Source organism: Ictalurus punctatus, chromosome 3 (assembly GCF_001660625.3).
Source record: "Ictalurus punctatus breed USDA103 chromosome 3, Coco_2.0, whole genome shotgun sequence".
Classification (NCBI taxonomy): Eukaryota; Metazoa; Chordata; class Actinopteri; order Siluriformes; family Ictaluridae; genus Ictalurus; species Ictalurus punctatus.
The window spans coordinates 15,678,950-15,705,946 of NC_030418.2; the positions used below are offsets into that span (position 1 = coordinate 15,678,950).

General features: G+C 37.7%; 2 protein-coding genes and 1 long non-coding RNA gene across 9 annotated transcripts in view; 2 read left to right on the forward strand and 1 right to left on the reverse strand.

The window, feature by feature from the left end:
- The first annotated feature begins 813 nt into the window (after positions 1 to 813).
- slf2 (SMC5-SMC6 complex localization factor 2) lies at positions 814 to 24,553 on the forward strand. 7 transcript variants are annotated; one of them, XM_053679648.1, is made up of 22 exons: positions 819 to 878; positions 7,333 to 7,414; positions 10,159 to 10,246; positions 10,660 to 11,084; positions 11,393 to 11,611; positions 11,717 to 11,750; positions 15,075 to 15,910; positions 16,699 to 16,778; positions 16,872 to 16,976; positions 17,056 to 17,223; positions 17,358 to 17,460; positions 18,553 to 18,640; positions 18,738 to 18,879; positions 18,969 to 19,056; positions 19,175 to 19,351; positions 20,305 to 20,399; positions 20,493 to 20,580; positions 20,691 to 20,813; positions 21,010 to 21,087; positions 21,631 to 21,717; positions 21,825 to 21,893; positions 22,833 to 24,553. In XM_053679648.1, exons 3-22 carry the CDS (start codon positions 10,210 to 10,212, stop codon positions 23,304 to 23,306), a joined length of 3,516 nt encoding a protein of 1,171 aa, XP_053535623.1. In that variant the 5' UTR covers positions 819 to 878; positions 7,333 to 7,414; positions 10,159 to 10,209; the 3' UTR covers positions 23,307 to 24,553. The 7 variants fall into 7 exon arrangements, with proteins under 7 accessions (XP_017319234.1, XP_053535623.1, XP_053535621.1 ...); XM_053679646.1 differs by lacking the exon at positions 819 to 878 and adding an exon at positions 2,259 to 2,390; XM_017463744.3 differs by lacking the exon at positions 819 to 878 and adding an exon at positions 5,908 to 6,047.
- Positions 2,387 to 12,268, reverse strand: LOC108263190 (uncharacterized). Its single transcript, XR_001812106.2, has 3 exons — positions 12,053 to 12,268; positions 6,438 to 6,529; positions 2,387 to 3,017 (listed from the first exon to the last, which is right to left on the reverse strand). It is a non-coding gene; the product is annotated as an uncharacterized LOC108263190 (long non-coding RNA).
- Positions 24,554 to 26,274: 1,721 nt separating the features above from the next.
- Positions 26,275 to 26,997, forward strand: part of sema4ga (sema domain, immunoglobulin domain (Ig), transmembrane domain (TM) and short cytoplasmic domain, (semaphorin) 4Ga) — a 33,340-nt gene continuing 32,617 nt past the window's right edge. The window contains exon 1 of the mRNA XM_017463741.3: positions 26,275 to 26,608. The gene's annotated coding sequence lies outside the window, so the exon portion shown is untranslated. The remainder of the gene's footprint in view (positions 26,609 to 26,997) is intronic.

A 26,997-nucleotide genomic window follows, 5' to 3' on the forward strand; every position in this document is an offset into this window, starting at 1 on the left:
TGTTATACATCATATTTATGTAGCTATATAGACAATTCTAAAGGGTTCACAAATTTTCTAGCACCGTTGTATTATCTGATATATCTATAGTATCTGATCTTATTTCTATGGGGGTAGTATTATGTGTAAAATCATGTATATCAAAGGACTGAACACAAAAGAGAAAGATGCTTGTTTGCCTTCACAAGAGAATTAATGTATATGAAGAAACACAACAGTGTCAAGGCATAAAATACTAGTGGCAAAAGAAGATCACAGTTTCAGAATTGCATAGCGTAGTTGATTCCTCGGGTTGTTCAGTTTAAAAATAAACTGTTGAAAAGAGAAGCCCTTCCTGATAGCAAGCCACAACATACAACAGCTGAACTTTGCTTTGCTTCTTTAGATTGCAGCTGTAATTGTGTCATGTGATCAGAAAACCTACCATTTTAGCTGGTAGCACCATCAGCATGTTGAGCATGACATACAAGAAAAAAGATCTTTTTCCCCTTAAGTTAGCGGTTGCAGTCTTATTAGTTTTCCCGCATAACTGTGGCTGAAATTGTTTCATAAAATCTTACTCTACCATCTAACCAACAACATAACATTACTTTGTATTTTTTTTTAAACTATATAAATAATTGTAAGATCAGCGAGGCTGTCCAAACGTGAATTGGCAAATAATTCATTTTATTGTGCCTATTGTATCTGTGCTTCATTTCCATTCATTTATATTTTGTAACTGATCCGGTTACACCTCAAAGATCCGACTCAAAGAGCCGACTCTTTCCCGAACGACACATCACTCCGTTACAAAGGTGATACGAGGTGGCTGGTTTAACATTCACTCTCTCGTTACTGTTAGAGCTGTGCCTACTGTATATCTACGGTCATGTCAGGTAACCCAAAACTTATCTACATTTTTATACATCATTAAAGAGAACAAAAATCTATTCCCATGTGTATTCAGCTACTAAGATAATGTTTAACAAAGAACGCGGAAAATAATTAGCTTGAACTAATTCTGTGGTAAAGTGTTAGCTACTGAAAATTAGCAAAAAAAAATAGCAATCATTTTTTTTTAAATTAGTCTATTTGCAGATTTAATTGAGACCAACATTACTATAGTGTATTTGTCAAAGTATTTTTTATTCCTTTTGTGTTTTAGCGTACATGGCTCAAACAGAACGAGGATACAGTTTTTGCTGAATGTTTACTCTCTACTTATTTGGGGGCAGGGGGATGTCTGGTAAACAACACAACAAAGAAGTAAAGATAACCAAAATGATTTAGTGGTAATCTCCTATCCAGACCCTGATTTCTCCGAAGGTGCTAAAGGGACACTGTATATCCAGAAACACCACCCTGCTAATACATAGTGCACTATTTAAATAGTTTACAAGGATGAAGGTAGCTACTGATTCAAATAGGCAGTTCCCTGTCAAATGATGTTGCAGGTACAAGTTTGTGCCTGTAGAGGGCAGTCATTAGTCGTTAAAAATGAAACCAGCGTGTGAAACGACACTCAGTCATCAGTTGCACAAATGTATTATAATTTGAATTTGTTTTTTCTCGTTATAACGAATTCGGGGGGGGGGAAGCCCTTCTTGCTTAAACCATTTTCAACGTTGTAATAAATTACTTTAACATAAGGTGTGAGACATTTAGGACATTTAAGACATGTATGACAAAAAAGTCATAATGTGCCAAATTAAACCAGATGTGTATATTTTCTCTTAATAGTATTGTAGCATATTTTATAAAAACAAGAGGGGCCGCAGCTGTATTTCCTTGATATTCCCCAAACAGTGACTATTTTAATAGTTTTATTTTCATGTGAGTGTAACGTGAGGAAGACTTTGGCCAAGGGTGGAGACAATTTATCCTATTTTTAAGACATGTTGTACTTTCAGCTTGTGGTCATTTTTAGTGGCCCAATATGTTGTAACCCATTAATCAGTGGTCTGAACATTAAATCATGAATGGGAATTATTTATTTAATAATAATAATAATAATAATAATAATAGGAACCTATATAGGAAAATAACTTGTATGGCATACGGTTTACAGTGTCCCGTGGAGGCATGGACTCCACAAGACCGCTGAAGGTGTGCTGTGGTATCTGGTACCAAGACTTTAGCAGCAGATCCTTTAAGTCCTGTAAGTTGGTAGGTGGGGCCTCCATGGAACGGACTTGTTTGTCCAGCACATCCCACAGACGCTGGATCGGACTGAGATCTGGGGAATTTGGAGGCCAAATCAACACCTTGAACTCTTTGTCATGTTCCTCAAACCATTCCTGAGCAATTTTTGCAGTGTGACAGGGCGCATTATCCTGCTGAAAGAGGACACTGCTATTAGGGAATACCACTGCCATGATGAAGTATACTTGGTCTGCAACAATGTTTAGGTAGGTGGTACATGTCAAAGTAACATCCACATGAATGCCAGGACCCAAGGTTTCCCAGCAGAACATTGCCCAGGGCATCACACTACCTCCGCCGGCTTACCTTCTTCCCATAGTGCATCCTGGTGCCATCTCTTCCCCTGGTAGCTGATGCACACACACCCAGTTGTCCACATGATGTAATAGAAAATAGGATTTATCAGACCAGGCCACCTTCTTCCATTGCTCCATGGTCAAGTTTTAATGCTCATGTGCCCATTGTAGGTTCCTTGGTGGAGGACAGGGGTCACCATGGGAAATATATACTCAGCAAAAAATAAATGTCCTCTCACATTCAACTGCTTTGATTTCCAGCAACTTTTTAAAATGCGTAAATATTTGTATTAACATAAAAATGAGACATAAACTGAACAAGTTCCACAGCCATTTGATGAACAGAAATGGAATAATGAGTCCCTGAACAAAGTCAGGTTCAAAATTAAAAGTAACAGTCAGTATTTGGTGAAGCCTCCAGCTGCTTTAAATACTACAGTGTATCTCATCCTCATGGACTGCACCAGATTTGTCAGTTCTTGCTGTGAGATGTTACGCCACTCTTCCACCAAGGCATTTGCAAGTTCTCGATCACATCTGGGGGGTCACATTGTTACATGTAATTTTCCACTGCAAGGACGATCAGCTGTCCTTCCTGTCTCTCTGTAGTACTGTTTTAAGGTCCTTTCATAATGAGAGCGATGTGATAAAGCGAAGCGAACTGTGCTTTCACACTGAATGCGAAACGATTGATCGCCTTCAGCTAATTCACACCTGCATGATAGGTAGCGCTGATTGAGAATGCATCATACGCCTGCACACTAGGTGGTGCAATGCACTATTATGGGATTAATTTTGCGTCAAATGTACTGTGGTCATGGATCAAACAAATAATAAGCGTTAATTAAACATTTAAAAACACATGTAAAAATATATTGTACAAAAAACTGATAAATAAATGCAAAGTTATCAGAATAGCAAACAACGTGGTGAGGGATCGAAAAATAATAAGCGTGAATCAAAAATTTAAAAACGCATTTACAATTCTATTGCACAAAACTGAAACAGGAATTCAAAGTTTTCTGAATCGCACACAAAATCATGTTCTCCTTGGTTATATTACTATTGTTTGAACGTGTATTCTGTTTTCCCCTTCGTGCTTGTTTCCACACTCGCCGCTTGGTTTTGCAAATGTTGCACTTCGAGTTTCATGTAAATCAGGGTGGGCTTTAGCATCACCATTGGTCCACTACAGCTCTTCCTGACGTCACTCTGCTGCGACTCATGGCTGTTGTGTTCATAGACATAGAGAAACGTTGCGTTGGCTGCTGGGTTGCAGGTCAACATTTGGAAAACCAAGCGGAGAATGTGAAAACAAGCGCGAAGGGAAAAACAGCATAAGCATTCAAAAAAAAGAAATCAGGAGCAGAAAATGTCAGAGAACACACACAAAAAAACAGAGTAATATAACCAAGGAAAACATGATTTTGTGTGCGATTCAAAAAACTTTGAATTCATATTTCAGTTTTGTGCAATACATGTGCAATAATTGTATATGGTTCATTGAACAAGCATGAAAAACATTGTTTAAACCCTTTCCAATAAAGATCTGTAAAGTTTATTTGGATTTTACAAAATTATCTTTAAATACAGTCTCCTGAAAACGGGACGTTTCTTTTTTTTTGATGAGTATATTATCTGCAGCATACTTTATTTTGAATATGAAGGTGTAAAAGTAGTCACTCATGAACAGACTGGGGAATAACTGGTATCTCTAATCTGTTACAGTTACATCAAAAAACAAAGTAATCAGATTACAGGTACATTTTATTTAAAAAATGGGAATAATATCAGGATTATATATATTTTTTTCATTTAAAACCAAATAAATGAATCTTTTGACATATAACACAATATAGACAGCCGCTTGATTATAGTTCTGTTTCTCTCGCGCCAGTCGTGGTTCACATGAGCAACACCCTGGTGCATGCGCAAAGTTATATATGTTTTGCCAAAGTTAATTTGGAATAAATGAACGCTAATTGTTCTCTGAAATGCTTTTGTTATGGTGACCATACGTCCTCTTTTTCCTGGACATGTCCTCAGACCTTAAATAAGTGTCTAAATTTGAGAAAATGTCCGGGTTTCAGATTTAGTTTCATTATGATGTGCTTATGGTCTAATAATGCATCATGTGTGCACATGTGTGCATTGATTTAATCCCTCTCTTTAATTCCCGCCATCTCGCACATCAATTGTTCGATTATAAAAGGCTTGCAGCAACTATTGGCCAAATTCTTGCCAAAATTATGTTTCTTTCTCTACATCTTATCTATAACTGCGGTGCAAATTCATTCAGCTTATTTTTTAAAAAGTTTTTATTGTACTGACTTATGTCATGGTTTCCACCATACATCTAAAGAAGTCATTAAAATCAAGTTGGTAAAAAAGATACAGATTAAAACAGAGTATGATTTCTTCTTGAGAAATAACAGTTTAGGCCTAAAAGAAAAGACACATTTGTAACTGTATGTATTCAATGATCTCACCAGTTTGGCCTGAAATGATCTTTGTTTTTTTAATTAACATACTGATTTCTCTTTTAATACCTTATATGTTGGTCACACATGATTGGTCTTACTTTTGATTGTTTAACCTTAACATGCTGATGCACTCAATGATTTATTTTTAATATAAACCATTTGCTTTACAAATATACTATAATTACATGGTCATTCAAAGGTACACTTGTGGCATCTCATATTTTATTTTATTCCATGGACATTCAAAAGAATGGACGAAAAATTGTCACAAGTGGGCATAATGAAACCAATTTTATTTATATATAATATATATATTTATGTGATGCTAATAGTGTGTCTTTTTCAGTGTATCAAAGTCTGCATTCATAGTAACTCTTTTTGGAAAACTAGAATAAGGTCATTTTAGCTCTTGTGATGTAATGTTACTCTCAGTCACTATCAGTGACAGTGATCTTTTATGTATTTATTTAATTATTAGGACAAATCCAAACATTGAACATGCTTTTAAGATCTAAAATAAAAGTATTTTAGATCATATTGCTTTTCTCTTGACTTTATTTACTTGACCATGAAGTAATCCAAAAATAATCAGATTACATTACTTTCATGTTGTGATACTTGGATTACATTACTGATGACATTTTATGAAGTAATTTGTAAATGAATACATTTTTAAAATAACCCTCACAACCCTGCTCATGAATGCATTGTTGATAATTTCCTGTGCTCTTCTGAAATCCCACAGTGTACTGTAATAAATTATCGTCCAAACAACGAAACATAACATTTAGTCGTTAGTAGCGAAAAGGGCACCATTTCAACTAGCTGCACTATATTGTCGCCATGACCACTGTGTTGTGAAGGACGTCCGAACCGTCCAATCGGTGTGCGGCATATCAGTAGCCAATCCCCGTATGAAGCGGGACTTTTTTTTCGGAAACTGAAACGGAAATAATGCGCTGACTCCGCCCACTCACAGATGGCGGCTTCTTAGAGTGAGGGAGAAATTTAGTTTATTTGATACAGATGTCATTCAGACGCACGTTTGGGAAATAACTGTCACTGAAACGAGAATGTAGTGAAGGTACGAATTAATTTTGTCATTAAAACAAATGTAGCTGAAGGAACTAGCTCGGCTGTGTATACTCTGCGAACCTCACCTACTTACTTAGCCGAGTGGCTAACACAAACTAGCTAGTGTTTACATAGACAGGAGGACATACTTTGCATTCTCTAGCAATTACTGATTCACCAAGCGTATGAATTAATTTAATTGTTTAAGAAAATAGTGTTTGTTGCGTACTGCAATATAATATAAAGCTGAACTCGTTGTCTTTTTCCGTAGCCGCGAAAGTTAGTTAACCGATTCGGTAACTCGGGGTTCAGCAGCACTGTCAGCTAACATTACTCTGTAACTATAGAAAAGTGCAGAATGGGGTTTTGATTCTTTGTAGAATATTTACAGTAACTTTACCTGCATGTGCTGGGCTGAAATGTTTAAATTCAGTTGGGTCTGATGACCGAGGGCGTGTGATTGATCTGGATGACTTCTTCATGGCTGCAACACTGAAAATGCAGTTAAAAGATACTGTTTAATGCACTTCTGCAGACTGTAGAGTGCAAAAGTAAACCTGTAGATAATGTTATATAAAACTTTCATTACATTACATCATTAATAGTCATTATACGGTACAGAGGGCTGGGCCAAAATACCTTCTAACTGCTTCTGCTGTAGGTGTGTGTGTTATTGAAATTAACATGATTTCTACTAAATATTAGTTTAAAAAATATGGAGAATTCACATACTTTTTAACATTAGAGACTTTAAGTATTTAAATAATTTGTTCTGTAAAATGGGGCTGGCTGATGTGACCAAAATATCTCAATACTAGAAGACATTTCTATGACCTGCGATATGCATCATGATATGATAAAGGTGTTTTTTTTTTTTTTTTTTAATACATTAAAAAAGAAAAAAGTTGACAACTAAAATGGATAAAAATGAAAACTTGTGTAAAATGTTACAATTTTAAAGATTTAAAACTGCAAAACTTGAACATTAAATCCAGAGTCCATAACTGCTAGTTAAAAGGAAAAAAAAAAAAAAAAAAGTTAGAAAAAATGTGTCATGATAAACACAGACAAGTACATTCTGACGACATGGTGTGTGTGTGTGGCTTGTTATTTATAGTTATTACTGGTTTTATTATGAATATCGGACTATATTTTAGGGTCCATTCTTACAGAAATATTAACAGTAATCAGACGGGTTTAGAATTCACAACAAGGTGCACTTTGGACATATTTATAACCATAATAAAGTAACAGCAAGTGATTGTGCATTCCTATCTTTCCATGTGTTTAAACAGGTTTAATCTGAAGGAAAAGCAGCTGACTTTTTGTTCTGGGGGATTTTGCCTATATTCTTCCACTTGTCCCATTAGAGGGAAGGTCAGTACAAATCATTACAAAGTAATTCTGACTGCCTTTTTCCTGTCAGGTTTATTGTCAAAATTGAACTGAAAATGCAACTTATAATGATTTCTCCGGTTTCAAAATTATTCAACCTCTTCAGGGCAAGCTTCTTTAGTACTTAGTAGAGCACCCTTTTGCTGTTATGACCTGCTGCAAATAAGATAAATAGCTTCTGGCAGCGTTCCTGAGGAATCTTAGCCCATTCCTCATGAGCAATGGCCTCCAGTTCAGTTCAGTTCAGTTCAGCCTTCTTCAAATCCCACCAGAGATTTTCTATGGGGTTCAAGTCAGATGACTGTGATGGCCTTGTAGGATCTTTGAGGACTACTTCTGCAACCAAGCCTTGGTGGAATTCGAGGTATGCTTGGGATCACTGTCCTATTGGAAGGTCCAATGACATCCAAGCTTCAGCTTCCTCACAGATGGCATGATATTCTCTCCTAGGATTTCCTGATACTTTAATGAATCCATCTTGCCTTCCACATGCTGCAGGTTTCCAGTGCCAGTGAATGCAAAGCAGCCTCAGAGCATCACCGAGCCACCACCATGCTTGACGGTGGACAGTGTTCTTTCTTTATTCTTCTTCCTCCAGACATACGGCTGATCCATCGTGCCGAAAAGTTTTGTTTCATTGCTCCACAGTACAGAATCCCAAAACTTCTGTGGTTCATTTATATGATTTTGAGCTGAATTTTCTGGTGCGTTTGGTTCAGTAGTGGTGTACATCTTGGAGTTCTGGCATGCAAACCTTTAGTACACGCCTTACTGTGCTCACTGAAACCTTAGTGCCACCAAGTCTTGCTGCAGGTCTTTTGCAGTCACTCGAGGGTTTTTCACAACCTGCCTTCTCAGAAATCTGGTTGCAGCCATCGATCGCTTCCTTTTTCTGCCTCGTCCAAGTATTTTATGTATTTTCTGCCCCTAGGTAGTTCAGGTATTTCATGTGTACCAGCTCAAGCACACCTGGTGCAACTAGAGATGCACCGATGTATTGGCCAATAAAGGCTATTTTTCCCGCTATCCGCCGATACTTTAGAAACGTCCGATGATCAGAGCCGATTATATCTTGTCAATCAAAAGAGGGCGGGAAAATGCATCGATTTCGTGCTGTGTGTAATGATTTCTCTCATGTGGGATGTTGACAAACCTGCATATTGTAATGTCTGTAATCTCTGCACTGCTAAAATTTTACAACGGAAATAAATTTTACAGCGCAGAAGTTTTGCTGTCGAGTCAATCCCCACCCCCCCCCCCCCCCCCCGCCCGCTCGCCCTCGTTCTGAATTAAAGGGCCAGTACACCGTTGAAAGATTTAAGTTGAAGATGAATTGACAGAAAAGTATATATTGGCCATAAAAATATTTATAGAGTAGTATATTTCATATACAGTTAATGTTAATATATATAAAAAAAATTATATTATATATTACCAGTTTGATGTTCAGTGATGAAGTAGAAATGCTTTTGTTTGTGGTGAGTGAATGTGAGACTAACAGGAGGTATTTTTGAATTCAGTCAATGTTAATATGAATTAATAACAATCAATAAGTTAAGAAATCTTACTTTAATCTTCAGAATTTTCATGTGTTAATGTTAATTTCAGTAATATTTTTTCTGTTTATGAGAACAGTTACTGTGAAACAACTTGTTGAAATGGAGAGAATAAAGTTTTTATTTGCATTTCTTTCAAAATTCTTTTAAATTAATCATAATTAATTTAAAAGAAGGTATAAAAGGCAGAATTATCGGTATTGGTAATCGGCTGAAAAATTTAGTATCGGTGCATCTCTAGGTGCAACTAATGAAGCCCTTGCTTAGTCGCATCAGGTGTGCTTGAGACAACACCTGTTTTGCATATTTGTGCTGTTGTGAGGGATTCTATTCAGTGGGTTGAATAATTTTAAGACTGGAGAATTCATTATAAGTTGCATTTTGATTTGAATTTTTGGGAAACCACTTGAAGCCTTTGTTGTATTGAACTATTTCAATTGCTTTTGTTTGATTTGTTTAATTCAAACAGCTGAAAGTCTGTAAATGTTGACAATAAACCTGATTTGCAATGGGGGTTGAATAATTTTGATTGCAACTGCATACTTGTGGCACTGGACAGTAAGCGGTGGGGTCTTGTGATCTGTTGAATTGCTTATTTTATGAATAATGGTGCACCCCCTTTGGACTGTCAACTTGTCTGATTGTAGGTTGTCTGTTGATCAGCACAGTTTGTACTAGTCATTTTTAATCTCTTGTATCAGTGACCCTTTAGATGTTACTGACCCTTTTAATTAGGTGGCTGTGTTTTTAGATAGTGGACCAGTACAGAGACACACAGAACACTGCTGAAAATACAAGCAGCTTTGCAGTTCCTGATGCACTCATCCCAGTGTTAAACTTTAACGCCATTTTAAAACTGTATCCTCATTCATAGAGAGCATTTAATGAGAAATTTAGTTAAAAAAAAGAAAAAGTGCTCTTGTGTATATGACAATGAGCTATTCATTCACCATTATAGTTAATCACTAGGTTTTTGTCCAAGATTAAATAAGATGTTTGTTTCCTTAATACTTTAGATTGTTGTCCTCATTCCTAAAGTGATAATAGTTACCTTTTCTTAACTGTCAAACCAATGCAGAAATGTTTTGACAAGACAGTGCAAGACAAAATAATGTAAAAGTGTCGTCCTATGGTGTTTTCTCTTACTTACTTGCCTTTGTCTCTGTTCAGATGAATTAGAAGACTTCTAAGGACACCAACTTTGCTTTCTTCGAATTTAAAATGCAAAGTAACCTCAGGCAGCACATCACCTCTATGGGTGAGAGATGCACTTCAGTGTTGCATATACATGAAATACTGTTTAGTTTGTTAGTTTTCCTACCTTAAATATAATTAGCTGAATAAAGTTCATGGTGCAGCATGTATCCAATTTGTGTATCAGCTAATGGCAGCAACATACAGCAAACGGTATATGGTGACTAACCAGCGCGGGTGCTGTGACTTGTTGCGCATGCAGTCTCTACCCCTGACCTTCTGTTCATGCATGGCAAGGGCATGCTTCTGACCTCAAGGTTCAGCTGCTGGATGTAAACCTAAGCATTTCAGCATAACTGATCTTCAGGCTAGGTTGTGTGGTGCAGGGTTTCCTGGGTGGCATATTGCTTTCTTTAGCTAATGCATCACACAAGAACAGAGCAAACGTCACTCCTCCTTCTCTTTGTTCTATTCTAGTGAAAGACATAATTCCACTTGGTGGTCCGCCATGTCACAGAGCCAAGGATAGAGGAAGAGCTCACCCAGTGCCACAATGCTTATCTCAGGAGACAAATAAAAAGCCTGCACATACTCTGAAACATTTATACCCACTCTTACAATGCACACCTCCTCACCAAACTTCTGTGCTGGAAAGGAGGAATAGATCTGCTATAGCTGTTCCTTCAAGCTCCAAAAAGATCTTTGCAGGAGGCCAGGAGAGTCTCTCCAATTACAATGTACCAATGGGAAAAGTACAATTAAACAACAACCACCACTTAAATAATGATGGATCATGCCAGTCTGCTGGTAAAAAAGATGCTCCTTTACAAAGGCAGGGTTCATATGATGAACAGAAAGAATTTGCCTTTGCTTTCTGTAAGCAGCTGAATGAGAATTTGAAGGTAACTAAAAGATATTCAGATGTTCCTCAGATACCGTTTTTTTAAAAAAAAATTTTTTTATTCTCTTCATAATAGCAGAAATCTACCTGTCTGTAATGTTTGTTGTTATATAGTTCTATGTTAATTAGACTGGCATTAGCTATTATATATCTTTTATTTCTTTATTTCTAACTCAGTTTTACTTTAGGTTTGCCATAATAAAATTCATCAGGCTTTTATAAGTACTGTAATTTGTATTTATATTAAATTTATATATGTATAGCAATATGAACTTTTTTTAACAGATCTACCCTAATCTGTGATATTAGGTTGTAAGGCCTGCGCAGCACATAGAGAATACTCGGCATAAAATGCCTTCTGTGCATCCTGCGCTCATTTCCTCATCTATGTCTGAGTGCCAAAAAGCACCTGCTCTAACAAACTTTCAGAAAAGACAGAGTCTTGACAGTAGTGTGACTCAGCAAAGCCAGCAGCCTGTTGAAAAGATGGACAAACCGAACGATCATAGCTCATCTTCATTTAGCCAGGTAAGAGAGCTTTCTGAGTCATGTTAAAAGTAATTCTTTCACCATGATTTAATATGGATCATGTATCTTTAATATGATCATGTTTTTCATTGTGTTGTACTGTAGGGAGAACACGTGCATCACCAGGCAACTACACCAGGTATATCCCTTCTTTAAGATCTTACAGTTTGACACTACATGCACTTCATGCAGTTTCTGTATGAAGATTCCATTTTTGGATATTTGTTACGGAGTACCATGATAGCATGGGTTTCCCCCCAGTTTTCCGGTTTCCTCCCTGTTAGATTTCCATGTATCTCAGGAATCTCAGATTATGTCTTTCAGATCTTCCGTCATGCCTTCCAGCCTTTTTTTTTTACTTCAGAGATAATCACTCAATTCAACTTTCAACTACAACGGTACGCGAATACACCGCACCAGGGAAGAACGAAAAACACTTACCCTGATCCGGAGTACTTGCACTTCTGACACCAAATTATTAGATTTCCAAGAATCTCAGGAATCTCATGTCTTCAGATCTCTGTCAGCCCTTTCAGCCTGTTTTATAATTACTTCTATTAACTTTTAGTTCTGTGCTTAGAAAGTGTTGTTTTCCTCAGAGCGTTTCAGATCGATCTGGGGAGTCTAAGATGAACACACACCGACACATGCATGCTCATAGAGACGTCCGGTTTATTCATGCAAAACAGAAGTATTTATACACACTGATAACAGCAGTGTTTGGACGGTTTCTACTGGTGCAGGTGCCAGACAGATTTAGAAAAAACACACAGCACACAGGGTCATACTACAAAATAAGTCTATTATAATAAAGATGGCAGGTGACCAGCTTATTCAAAGAGGTAATTAAATGTATACATGCGTCATAGGTATTTGATAGCACAGAGACACACAAACAGAAACTATAACCCAGTATTCCCCGTATCCAAGGTGTCTTAATAGCAGTTCATAATGAAAGAGTACATGATATAAGAGAATTTTCTTTCACTCCCACTGTCTAAAAACTTGCAGGTAGGTGGATTGGCTAGGCTAAATTGTCGCTAGGTGGGAATGAGTGTGAGAATGGTGCCCTATGATTGACTGCTGTTCCATCTGGGGTGAAACTTCTTCTGCCCGGTGCCCAGTGTTTCTGGTATAGGTTCTGTGTCTACCATGATCCTGATCAGGATAGAGCAGTTACTGAAGATGAATTAATTAATAATATACAGTGTTTGTACATGGGTTGTACATACATTCCATAGCAATACAATATTTAATTATGTCTGACTGTATGTCTAAAACTGTCATATCCATTATATGGAGTAGTAATTTATGGGTTTTCTGAAAGCAGTGTGGAGAATGTGTTTATAAAACCCCACAAAGCACAGCAATAGTTTATTGTCAAAATGTTACACCCGAGGGCAGAGAATACCCGTACTTTACTTTGTATGTGGATAGAGTATAACTACACAGTGGTGCTTGAAAGTTTACCACTAAATCATTTTGGTTACCTTTACTTCTTTGTGTTGTTTACCAGATACCCCCCCCCAATATGTAGACAGTAAACATTCAGCAAAAATTGTATCCTTGTCCTGTGTGAGCCGAGACATGTACGCTAAAACACAAAAGTTATAATATTAACTTATAACACTAAAAGTTTAATATTAATATAACACTAAAAGATGTATTCTTTGACAGATACACTATAGTAATGTTGGTCTCAATTAAATTTGCAAATAGACTAATTTAAAAAAAAATTGAGGTTACAGTACTATTGCTAACTCTCAGTTTACACTTTATCACAGAATTAGTTCAAACTAATTATTTTCCGCGTTCTGTGTTAAACATTATCTTAGTAGCTGAATACACATGGGAATAGATTTTTGTTAGCTTTAATGATGTTGTATAAAAAAGTAGATAAGTTTTGGGTTACCTGACATGACCGTAGATATACAGTAGGCACAGCTCTAACAGTAACGAGAGAGTGAATGTTAAACCAGCCACCTCGTATCACTTTTGTAACGGAGTGATGTGTCGTTCGGGAAAGAGTCGGATCTTTGAGGTGTAACCGGATCAGTTACAAAATATAAATGAATGGAAATGAAGCACAGATAGAATAGGCACAATAAAATGAATTATTTGCCAATTCACATTTGGACAGCCTCGCTGATCTTACAATTATTTATATAGTTTAAAAAAAAATACAAAGTAATGTTATGTTGTTGGTTAGATGGTAGAGTAAGATTTCATGAAACAATTTCAGCCACAGTTATGCGGGAAAAATAATAAAACTGCTAACTTAAGGGGAAAAAGATCTTTTTTCTTGTATGTCATGCTCAACATGCTGATGGTGCTACCAGCTAAAATGGTAGGTTTTCTGATCACATGACACAATTACAGCTGCAATCTAAAGAAGCAAAGCAAAGTTCAGCTGCTGTATGTTGTGGCTTGCTATCAGGAAGGGCTTCTCTTTTCAACAGTTTATTTTTAAACTGAACAACCCGAGGAATCAACTACACTATGCAATTCTGAAACTGTGATCTTCTTTTGCCACTAGTATTTTACACCTTGACACTGTTGTGTTTCTTCATATACATTAATTCTCTTGTGAAGGCAAACAAACATCTTTCTCTTTTGTGTTCAGTCCTTTGATGTACAGCATGATTTTATCCACAATACTACTATAGATAGATATGCAGCGGTGCTAGAAAATTTGCGAACCCTTTAGAATTGTCTATATATCTACATGAATATGATATAAAACAGAATTTTAGAAGTCCTAAAGCTAGACAAAGAGAACCCAGTTAAACAAATGAGACAAAAATATTGTACTTGGTCATTTATTTATTGAAGGAAATGATCCAATATTACATATCTGTGTGTGTCAAATGTATGAGTACCTTTAATTCAGAATCTGGTGTGACCCCCTTGTGCAGCAATAACTGCAGCTAAATGTGTAAACGTGTAAACTAACTATTGTAGTCCTGCACATCAGCTTGGAGGAATTTTAGCCCATTTCTCAGTACAGGACAGCTTCAACTCTGGGATGTTGGCGGGTTTCCTCACATGAACTGCTTGCTGCAGGTCCTTCCACAACATTTCTATTGGATTAATTGTATTTCTATTGGATTAAGTTCAGAACTTGACAAAACATTAACTTTATTCTTCTTTAACCATTCTTTGGTAGAACAACTTGTGTGCTTAGGTTTGTTGTCTTGCTGCATGACCCACTTTCTCTTGAGATTCAGTTCATGGATAGATATACTGACATTTTCCTTTAGAATTCGCTGGTATACTTCAGAATTTATTGCAAGCCGCCCCAGCCCAGATGCACAATACACGTCCAAACCATATGACCACCACCATGTTTCACAAATGGGATAAGGTTCTAAAATTCTAAAGTGTTCATGAACTTTCAAACTCCACTGTAAAATGTGGGTTTATAGAGAATAAAGAGTAAGGCACCATTTTGTCTTTTTTGTAGTAGGTGGCAGATCTCTATCCTTGAAGAGACGAAGAGAACCCAGTGCAGAAAGATATGGGGAGGCCAAGAGATTGTGTCTGGAAGACATTGGACTTACCCCATCTTCTAGTAGTGGTAGTTCTTTCCATGTCAGCTCACCACCAAAGTTTATCAAACGTGCCTTTTTGAAGACATTTAATGAGCCTGTGCTGACTCTAAATGAGAAACGCTCCCCAACATTAAATAATTATACTGAAGACAGGACAAAGGCTTCAAACAATGTAGCCAAACAGCTTTTTCAAGAACCAAGGACAGAAAGTCATAAACACCAGACAGCAACTCTGAGCACTATGGTCCATGGAACAGGTCAACAAAAAGAAGAGATGAGAAGGTCTACTGAAAATAAATGTCTTATAGGTAACACAGCCACTGCTGACCCTTGCCCCACACTTTCCAGCAAACTTGACCAGAAACAAGAAGTTGGTTTCTCTGTCTCCTCACACACAAGTTTTTTGCCTGGCCTAACGGATAAGTTTGAGATCAGCTGTCCTCTCCAGCTACCAAAAGTTACTTCATCCAGCTCTCTGGACATCACAGACTTGCACAATTCAAAGACCACTACCAAATCCAGGAAGGATGAACAGGAAAAGAGAGACCTGGTGTGGAAGGATCCTCTAGATTTGGAGTTGGGAGAGGATGTGTTGGAGAGCTGTGTTCTCAGCCTCAGCAGCAGCCAGAGTAGTGAGGAGGATCATCTGCCGTCTTTTCAGGAGATCCTGGAGTGCAGCACCCATGTGCCCATCACTCCAGAGAAGGTGACCTTCTCTGAGCCCAGCACTCCAGGCCTTAAAGTTGCTGTAAGCTCACATCAGCACACATTTTAAATGAATATATTAACAAAGTAGTGGTGCATTGTTAATGAATATAGTTGAAAAACTGATTGATGAACTGATGAAAATCACTTAATGCCCTATACATCATAGCATCCCTAATTCAACTGCACAGATTCTGCAGGCCATGATGAATGTTGGCGTCAAGTTGTAAAGGAAGGGCCAGCCATTTAGTCAGTTCAGAAAACGTTTTGTGACATTCTTTTCACATTTTAACAAGCTATAAAATATCTACTCAGAAGAATAACATTATGTGGATTCCCCAGGCTCTGTAAAAGGGAGAGAAACAAATTATGTTAACTACCAACAGTCAACCATTTGGGCCGGTCACGTTACCCGTCAATTCTTAAAGTTCCCCCTCTTGCACTTGCATTCAGGCATTCTAGCTTTAGCTTCAGTTTTGTAGATGTGACTTTGGAGAAAACACTGGAGGAAGGTGCTGGATTTGCTTGACTTTATGATTTTAAAATAGCTAGCTTCAATTAACATATGAATTTGTTGCCTATACCTTTAAACAAATGACCCTTTGAATGTTTGCTATTTCCTAAACTTTTACAAAGGCTTAAAAAAATCATAATCAAGCTTTTCACTTTTGAATTTCATAATTTTAAATAATCAAAGTAGTTCAATGTATTCAATATAAAGAACAACCGTAATAATTTATCTCAAGTTTTACTAACCTTTTGAGACAACATATCCCAAAAAGTAGAAAAGGGGCAGAGGATTTTGATCTACAATTATTTCTTTTCTTTTAGCCAGAGGATCTTAAAACTAAGGCTACAAGGTACAAGAACACACTGGAGCAAATGCTGAAGGAGAAAGAGCAGAATCGAAAGTAAGTCAGGAAATGTGTTGTACATTACTAATCATGCACAACATGTAAACAAGCCATTTCTCATAACGCATACTTTACTTCATACTTTTGTAGATCTAAGGAGCTTGAAATGCAGCTGCTTCAAGCTTGTAAAGAAGACCTTTTAAAACTGGACGAAGAGGATGAAAATGCAGAAGAAGGACTTTCACATGAGCAAAGGTATTTTTGTTAGTGTTTACAAAGTGGGGTATTGAGTTTGAAACAGTTAAGCAAATTGTCATCTGTCCTTGTGCTTTAGGGAATTCTTACAGAGATTCTCAGTAACCTCATGTGTAATAAGAGACATCCACCCTGGAGAGGAAGTGTTCACTCTTACCAAGTCTGGCCGACTCTTCAACCATCAGAGTCTGGACTTGAGGAAGATGGATGTTACCCCGAACAATAGGGCACAGCAGACTCTGCTACAGTAAGCTCAAAAATGCTTTATGCCTATAGATGTCAAAGCTTATTTTCTTATTCTACACAACCTGATTTGACAGTCTAAGACATACATGGCCAATGAGACTTCTTTGTGCTGAACACTTGCTTTTCTCTGTGCAGAGCAAATTCAGAACAGCTTCTGACACTGTTGAGTGCAGGCTTGTTTAGAAGAGCTTACTTGTCTTCCCCCTGCCAGCCTCAGGTCACCCGCTGGCTTTTTCAGGTAACGAGATCGACATCACACAATATTCGGGACATACACATACTGTTCCATACAGTCATACAAGGTGCACTAAATTGAGTCAATATTAGGGATGGGTACGAGTACTCGGAAGAGACATCAGTGATCGATCATCAAAACAATGATCGTACATTTAAAATAAATAAATAAATACATTTTTACCACCTTTTAAAAGTGTTTATGGCTGGTTATTTTAAAATAACTATTTTCAACTGGGGGGGGGGGATTGTTATGCAAACTCTGCGGCACAACACTGTCACACTGTTACACATTCCTGTCAGCCACGCAAACAGCAGTGGGTGCATACTACTATAATTATGGTAACCAGTGAAAAAGCAGAGACCTGCTTTCTCTGCAATAATTTATTGATTTTGGCCAGTGGGTCTTCACATTATGACAATATATGGTGCTATTTTTATTATGCTGTTTTTTTGTACTTTTTTTTTTTTTTGTAACAAACAACATTATAACAGCCTGTAATATTGAACAAGCGAGACGCTGAAACAGCACGATGCGTTGCAGAAGCAAAAGACGTCCATGTTACAGTGAATGAACATGTAGAGCTCCTGAGTACTCAACGGGTACTCGCAATTACATCAGGTAGACAAAATGAGCGAAATGCCCATGCTTAGTCAATATGCTTGCACATTAATGAAATACTCCGGTATTTTTCAGTCTAATCTCTATCCACTGTAATCTCTATCCATATGTAATGTTTGAGCGGTCATTATGTATAAGCATTTTGACACCTTTTGTTGCTTACTTGTAAAACTGTTGAAGCCTAAGCACTGTTGAATTGTCAGTTAATTTTTAACAGGCATGACTATACAATGTGAATACACAGTAACAGCCATTACACTACGGCAGTAAATGTCTTAAAGTGATGATGATGCAGGTCTTAGGTGAATAGTGCATTCTATTAAGCAAATGTAGGCTTATTTATCTCATATTCCTGAGAAGACTCTTATGCATGAGATGTAATTATATCTTATATGCTGTATTTCCTTTGTTGTCTGTTTAGATTGTGCAGTTATGCATTTTTGTAATAACATCGACTCTTTAATTAAATGACAGATGATGTCAGTCCACCCAAGCCCCATTGTCTGTGCCCAGATTCTTCAGGCCATGATGACTATTGCCATATCTGCTGCTCAACATATAGGTATGCTATGATGTGACTGAAAAGTACTCTTAAAGTACTCTGAAAAGTACTCTTACTAGTGGGTGTATTTACAATTTCTGCTGTTCATGTGTTGTAGTGGAGAAAAGCAGTAAGAAGTTTGAGGTGTGGGTGCCCAGTATACAGGATCTTGCACTAGTCTTCCTTAACATGGGTGTGTCATTTGTCAATTTGTTTCCATTGGAGGCTCTACAACCCCCTTTCACCGAGGGAGACCTGCTGTGAGTAATGAGCTTCTGCTCCACTGGAAATCAGAAATGGTGGTAAATAGGGGTAAATAGTGTTTAATTAGTTGAATGTTCTTTGCTAGAGAAAGTTTGGAGATCCAGCCTGATGGTACAAGAAGTGAGAAAGGTGGTGATACATTTCCAGAGCACAATTTTGAGAACATAATTAAGGTAATTTTAGAAAAGATACAGTATGATTTGTACGTTTTCAGAATTCCGAATTTAATAAAATGTGTTTATTGTTACCGTTTGTGTGTGTGTGTGTTTGTGCGTGCGTGTCCTCATGTAGTACCTGGCACTATGTTCAGCACTGTGTCCAAGGGTTTACAGTGATGGAGAGCTGCTATTGATGTTGACAGTGGTGTGTAGAGTCAGTCTGGAGACACGTTTACAGCTGCTGCCGACTGGAGACCTCAGCTGCCTGCTACAGCACCTGCTCAACAACATGGCAGACTGGGAAATGCAGGTTAGGCACTGTACCAGAACAAGATCTGTGCTATCATAATCATATAACTTTAATATCTGAGGATCTCTTTGCTGTCTCTTTCTTCCACCCACCCAACTCATTTTAGCTCACCTGTAAGTTGAGCTCCTTAAATTGACACATCCCCTAAATTTTTAGCTTTATTTCCTCTTTATTCGCATTGTTGATGGCAATTGTGATTTTTACATAAAAAGATTATTTAAACTATAATTACTGGAGTTACTAAATCTGCCGTTTGTCCTTTTAAGACATTTATTTGTTGTCATACCTTAAAATTGCAGCACACTAAGAATTTGTCTTTCTACAATTTAACTTAATGTTTTAAAACAATATTATGGTATTCCAGTGGACTGTCCTCTGTTGATCATTTTCTGTAAAGTGCACAGAATATCAGAGATGAATATGGCTCACTGGAACGTGAATGGGCAAATTGCTAATGTAGCGCAGTTGATCAGATTTCTTATAATCGCAAATTACTAGTTAGAAATCACTGGATAATTTACATCCAAGATTTAACAGGGAACTGGTTCTTCTGTTTGTTTCTGTTGCTACTGCTTTTCCCTTCCCCCTGACCCCCCCCCCCCCCCCCCCCCCTCTCTCTCTCTCTCCCCCTCTCCCTTTCCCTGACCCCATGCTGCATTCATTGCCACATGATTGGAACGAAGGAACATTGCTTTCTGTAATAATGCATATTTATTTAAGTAGGAGAAAATATACTTTTGAGGTCATCAGTATACCTGGGCACAAAGCCAATGTACCAGCGCCTGTGTGTGGGAAGCACTGGCGGTAGCATTTTAAAGTCCTTAATCTACCACCATTCAGGCTTTTGTACACTTTGATCTAGTTTTGCTTTGCAAGCGTTGACTGTACAGACCGATAAACACATACCGCATGCATTTCTTTATCTCTCACTCTAGTCTTCTCTGTATGTGCAGTTGTCTCAGGTTTGCCAGGCCATTACCAATCTGAGTGACGATCACCACAACCTCAGACGGCTGGTACAGCTTTTACCTCACAGTGACCGCGGAAAGTGAGTGATTTTGTTATTCTGTGAAAACAAGTATGCTTTTTTTATATCGTTTAATATATTCAACATTCTTTTTTTATTTTTGTCCCTGGGAAGGCAATTGAGGAGACACGTAAGCGTATCGATCATCTCAAAACTGTTAAACCACAGATGCACTTATACACCCTCATGCACAGAATTTCAGGTTAGAAGAATCTGAATAATTTTCTTGTATTGTGATTAGGTTATTTAACATTAGTAGATTACTACCATGAGTATACAAGAGGTATTCTTACATTTGTGTCCTGCTCACAGCTGTCTGAGCTGAGATATTACCTACCTCGAATGCGTCCCTCCTTGCTGTTAAAGGGCTTAATGGCTGCAAAGACCACAGAGCCACAGGAGACTGATGACTGTGCCACCACTCCAGACCAACAGGTGAATGTGGGCTGCGTTACATTTGTCCTCAATTTTTTAAAAGGTGTCTTAATTTAAAAAGTGTGTGTGTGTAAGAGAGATAGATAGATAGACATTTATTTATTAACAGTGCTATTTATGATTACCTTAAAATTGCAGCACACAAGAATTTGTTGTTCTACATTTATCTTGTGCATGAAATGCTTGTTTTCTTTAGGCTTATTACCTCTGCTATAGCCTTTTGGCTTTGACAAACGAAGCCTCCAATTTTGAGTTTTTACCCTCAAACCAGAGAGTAAGTGTCACAACTCTGTTCAGTATCTCTTTGTTTGTGTGTATGTGTTTTAATGAGACACTAAATAGTCCTGTCAGTAGAGGCAGCTGCGCTTTGTCTCTCTCGACGACGTTTATCCTTTTAAAAAAATCTAAGAAGGTACTTGAATAAATTGCTCAAGTTTATAAATCGTATGCTAATGTAAGGGCTGTGGGTGGAAGGGTGGAATTTTGTGAGTTTTAAATGTGTTCTCTGCAATGTAAGGATTCAATGTCAGATTTAAATACCATAGTCAAACAACCATAGAGCAGTTCTGGTCTTTTGAGCACTGGAGACACTGTAAACAGTTATTGCTTGTCTTTTTACACTGATAAAGGAATAGTAGCCTTACTCACAGTCCACCATTTTGGTTTGGCATAACTAACAGAATGTGCATAGTTCATTTAATTGTAAAGAGGTGTTAGTTTTTATAATGCGGCCTGTTACAAGAACACAATACTTCCCTGTGTACTGTAGGAGTTGTAGTTAGGCAGTTATACACAGTGCTGTCTGTCTGTCATTCAGAACGAGCTGCTACTACTGTCTGCTGAATTGGAGAAACATGTTAAGTGTGACATCAGGGAGAGTGAGAAAATGCTTTACAGGAGTAAGGTACAGTAATGTCCTTAAACTCCCATACATGATTCCCTTAACTATTGATCTTCCATTAAAAAGAAAAGAAAACCATAATGATCACATATTTCTTTGCTTTTTTTCAGGTGAAAGACTTTGTTGCTAGAATATACACCAAATGGCAGGTGCTTCTCCAAAGATCAAGACCCCAAGAGGTATGATTTATTTGTGTATCTGATGATTCCTGTTATCATATATGACCAGTATTTCAGTTTTTCCAGTATTCTTGATTACCAGGCTACTAGGCTTGCTTCGATAGCCGGTGTTACCGGTGTTTGGTCCTGCATACCGTTCACATCATTTGCCCAACACGGCACTGCCCCACCGTCATTTTGGCTTTTTAGTAATAAAAATCGTTTAGTTCAGTTAGAGAACGGACACTCCCATTAAAAACTGAACGCGTCTGCTCAATTCAGCATGAGCCGAATGAGTCAGAGTTGCAACACTGATTAGCAGGTTTCATTTGTCACGTAACGAGAGTGAGGCGAGCTGACTGACAAAACGATTCCGGAATATTTGGTTTAAAAAGTTCTCTGTTTAATATAAGGGAATTTGTCACTGTGTACTGTTTTGTAGTTGGTGTGTTTTTCATTAAGAATAATAATGAACCCACCATTCAAGTAATTGGCGCTAATTCGAACACGAAAGTAAAATGCACACGACCACGCGAGCATTCAGAAGCAAGGGGGAACCCGCCCCTCAGTGATACCGGTATTACCGGTGTTGTCACACATCTATTGGGAAAATTTCCTCACCGTCACATCCCTACAGGCTACCAAAGCTCACTACACTGCTGTATTGTGCAGTCAATCTTCTTTAAGACATGAGGGATTTATTTTATTGTAAGCAGTTAAGTGACCAGGCAGCACTCAAAACTAGGGTCAGATAATGATCCAGACATTGCTCAAACTGTGATTGCTGTCAGTGTAGTGCTGGTCCGTCAGTCAGATGTATTTGTGATTTCAGTCATTCTCACTTTTGTGTGTGTGTGTGTGTGTGTGTGTGTGTGTGTGTGTGTGTGTGTGTGTGTGTGTGTGTGTGTGTGTGTTTTTTAAAAAAAAAATTATTGTACACTTTATTTGTTTTTAACCCAGGGAAAGCTGTATGATTACTGGAAACCTCTTCCTGAGGATGAAATGCCCAAGAAAGAGAACCAATCCTCTGAGATGGAAGACACAGAGGAGTCACTGAGTGAGGAGTCTGACATTGTCCAGTCAGATGAGGAAGAGTGCATGGAGGAGAAAGATGAAGTATCAGTGGAGAGTGAGGAAAAGCTAGAGGACAGTGTAGAAACGATTCAAGAGAAGATTGAAGAGTTACAGGAGGTTTCTGTTGACCTAAAAGAGAAACAAAGCTTGATAAACCGGGATGACGAAGATGCAGAGGAGACGAACGATGATATGGCAATAGATGAAGAACTTCTAGGAGGAAGTTCTGATGGGTCAGTAGAGAGTGATGATGATGAAGACCTCATTAAAAGAGAAGAAGAGCTTCTTAAAGATGATGAGTTTATAGATAGAAATGGAGATCTTGTGGGGGAAGAAAATGATGAGCCTAAGAATATATAGCTTTCAGGGAAGATATGTTCAAGAAAACAAATAAGTTGCTCTTAGTTGAATTGAGTCATTTATTGACATCTGGACATGGTTGCCTCTCTTTCCTGTATCACCTAAACATATCTAATGTTATATGAAAGGGTGGTATAACACAAATATAGAAGGAAGCCTCACACAGAGTTGAAGCTATGCTGTCCTAAGAATTTGTCAATGAGTGAAGAGCAGGTTTCCCCATTTCACTCTTTAGGGAGTTTTAGGCTGTCCACATATTTCCTCCTTGTATTTCTCAGTACAACTGTACCAGGCGCTTACTTGCTTGGTTCAAATCACTGTGCTATAGTGTGAAAGAACAATTATTTTCTAGCAGATTTTTATATTAAGTAATAAGTATGATTCACTGTACTGCCTTAACAACCCTGTAGAGGGGGCTTTTTCCTTATTCAGTCATTGGCACAGGGTTTCTCATCTTTAAGCTGCTGATACCTTGGTGATTTTTATTTATGTTTTGCTTTTTTACACTTTGCTGAGGTATCTGACGTAGCGGGAAAATAATAAAGAGCAAAATTAATTCACCTTAATTTGTTTCTGTGGCCGGTTTACAGCCATAGAAAATAGATACACAGTTGAGGACATATCTGAAGATAAATTTTAAAGCACTTTTTTACATAATGTTAAAAATATTTTTAATGGTCAAATAATTGGCCCAATAAATCTGTTTACATTTATTGTAGTATGCAAAGGAAGGTATAACTGCTGGCAGAATAATATATAATTGATGAGGCTAATATTGGATGGTAGATACAACTAGAGAAGTCATTTTTATATTGATAAATTGTACATTTATTAAAGTTATTTTTTATTATAAATTTCTTTGAAGTTTCCATTTAAAATCAGTAGTGCAGTGCTTTACTTTGATGCCGCTTTGGTTGGATGAAACCGTGGCCTCTTGATTCAGTGACTTTCTTGGGGAAATCTTGCATAAATACATCTGCAATCTTCAGCTTTAACTATAACTATGATGTATATAAAATGTGGCATAGAAAATACCAGATCAAATATGTTTTGCTATGTATGTGTAATATATCAATACTATTGCACTGGGTGTGACTGAATGTGTACTAATGGCATGATCTTAAAACAGCTGCTTCACTGTTTTACTTTCGTTGTCCAGTGCTGTTTCTTTGTTATATTCAAATTTTTGTCATGGGAATATTATACATATCATTTGTAAAATAAAAATAATTACATTTTTGTATTAATGCATGTCTTTTTCTCTAAGTATAAATACAATAAGCCGAATATTTGTGCATTACTCAGCACAATATAGCTTTTATGGGCTTCTTTTTTGCTTTCATGACTAATGTTTTTTGAGGTGTATATACTCGCCATCCACTTTATCAGGAACATCTGTACACCTGCACATTCATGCAGTTATCTAATCAGCCAATCATGAGGCAGCAGCACAATGCCAAAAAAAACCAAAACATGCAGATACAGGTCAAGAGCTTCAGTTAATGTTCACATCAGACATCAGCAATGAAGAAAAAGTGCGATCTCTGAATTTGATCGTGATATAGTTGTTGGTGCCAGATGGGCTGGTTTGTATTTCAGAAACTGCTGATCTCCTGGGATTTTCACACTCAACAGTCTCTAGAGTTTACACATAATGGTTCAAAAAACATTGAGTGAGCAACAGTTCTGTGGGTGGAAACGCCTTGCTGATAAGAAAGATCAGAGGAAAATGACCAGATTGGTTCAAGCTGCCAGGAAGGTTATAGTGACTCATATAATCACACTTTACAACCGTAGTGAGCAGAAAAGCATCTCGGCATGCACGTAACATCAAACCATGAGGTGGATGGGTTACAACAGCAGAAGACCACATCAGGTTCCACTCCTGTCAGCCAAGAGCAAGAATCTGAGGCTCACCAAAACTGGACAGTGAAAGATTAGGAGAAAAAAAAATATATTTCAACTGTCCGGTTTGGGTGACTCTGTGCCCATGATAGCCTCCGATTCTTGTTCTTGGCTGACATAAGTGGAACCCGATGTGGTCGTCTGCTCAAGGTCTGAAGTATTATGCGTTCTGAGATGCTTTTCTGCTCACCACAGTTGCAAAGAGTGCTTATTTGAGTTCCTATAAATTTCCTGTCAGTTTAAACCAGTCTGGTCATTCTCCTATGATCTCGGTCATCAACAAGTTGTTTCAGCCTGCAGACCTTCCACACACACAGCCAGCATGTTTTGTTTTTTTCATTTCTTTTTCGCACCACTCTGTGTAAACTCTAGAGTTTTACCCCTCCCCCCGCTACAGCTGTTCTTTATAAAGTGGACGGTGGGTCTATATTTATGGCAATGTGTTTGTGTTATATTGTATAAATGTTAAAGTTAAAATAATAAGGGTACATTTTTTGTACCATTAGTAAGTATGTTCTACAGAAAGATGCACGTAGTGCACTTTTTAAAGTTTCTTGTGCACCTCGGATCATTTTAAAGGTACACTATATCCGTTTCCAGGTGAAAAATCATATCAAAGATTAGGGTGTCACCCCAGTGGCAAGGAAAAGTGACGTTTAGTATTGTTTTTTCTTTTTCTTTTTTCCTTCAGTGTGTTCGGTGAGACTAGGTTGTATTAGGTTTCTGTTATTCTTCTATCATTTTCTTCTCTGTGAAAGGTTCCGCCTCGTACCTGTAGGGAAGTTACTCCAACAAGGTTAGCACTGAGCTACACTACTATATGTCCCTCTCGTGCGTTTGATTTGAGAATCTTTTCCTTTCTCGTGTCAGCGTTTTTTTTTTCCTTTTTTAAAAAAAAAATAATTTATTTATTTTCTTTACCCCCATAACTTTGCTTCGAGTCTGTTTTCGCGGGAGGCTTTTGAACGAGCACCTGCTTGCTTTATTTATTTATTTAACCGGTTGCGAAAGTGGCGGTTGTGTAGGAGGGCGTGGCTTAATTACTCACCTGAGTGGCTAACCGTCCACGCCTGAAGCGAAACCGCTCCTAGTGCTAGGATCTACTCTGTGTATACTGTATCGCATATGAAATAATGGCCACACTAGATAGCGCACTTTGCGTCCAATAGGAAGGCGTTTGGGTTTGAGCCTGACTTTCACGCTAGTAACGCAGTGAGTGAGTGAGTGAGAGAGAGAGGGAGAGAGAGAGAAATAGAGAGACACAGACAGACAGGAGAAAATCTTCAGCTTGAGACGCGTCGCCGTTTGATTCCCTGTTCAAATCTTAGGAGCTTTATTTTAGTGTGGACTTTCTGCTCTAGAATTCGAGCGTGAAAACATTTCTGAACCATTGCAAGGTAGGTTGAACACGGTTTAAAAAATATATATATATATTATAAACGTCATAGTTTATAATTAATTCAGTTTTAGAATCAAATGAACTTTCGTTAACGTTGTTGTTGTTTAATTAGAAACGAGGCTGCTTTTTAGTGTACCGGTATTTCACAACTGCATGTTCTAGCCTTGGGCTTAATTCAGGATCAGATGATTGCGTTGCTCACAAACTGTATAACTGCGTCCTTTAAACTCTCGAATTAACTTTAAAATGTGCCCCCCCCCTTTTGTTCTTTTTCTTTTTTAAATTCGTCACGTTGATGATCGATCAAGCCCTTTACCCTGTAATCCCAATGAGACTCGGTTAATCATTACTGGAAAGTAGATAGTGTTTAGCTGACTGATTGAGTAA

What these genes read in the sequence shown, in the direction of transcription:
- slf2 (XM_017463745.3), top strand. Translation starts at nt 10,210, where the DNA reads ATGCAAAGTAACCTCAGGCAGCACATCACCTCTATGG. An exon ending in TTCACCGAGGGAGACCTGCT is followed by an intron (nt 18,880 to 18,968) that starts GTGAGTAATGAG and finishes GTTCTTTGCTAG; the next exon opens with AGAAAGTTTGGAGATCCAGC. An exon ending in AAAGATCAAGACCCCAAGAG is followed by an intron (nt 21,894 to 22,832) that starts GTATGATTTATT and finishes TTTTTAACCCAG; the next exon opens with GGAAAGCTGTATGATTACTG.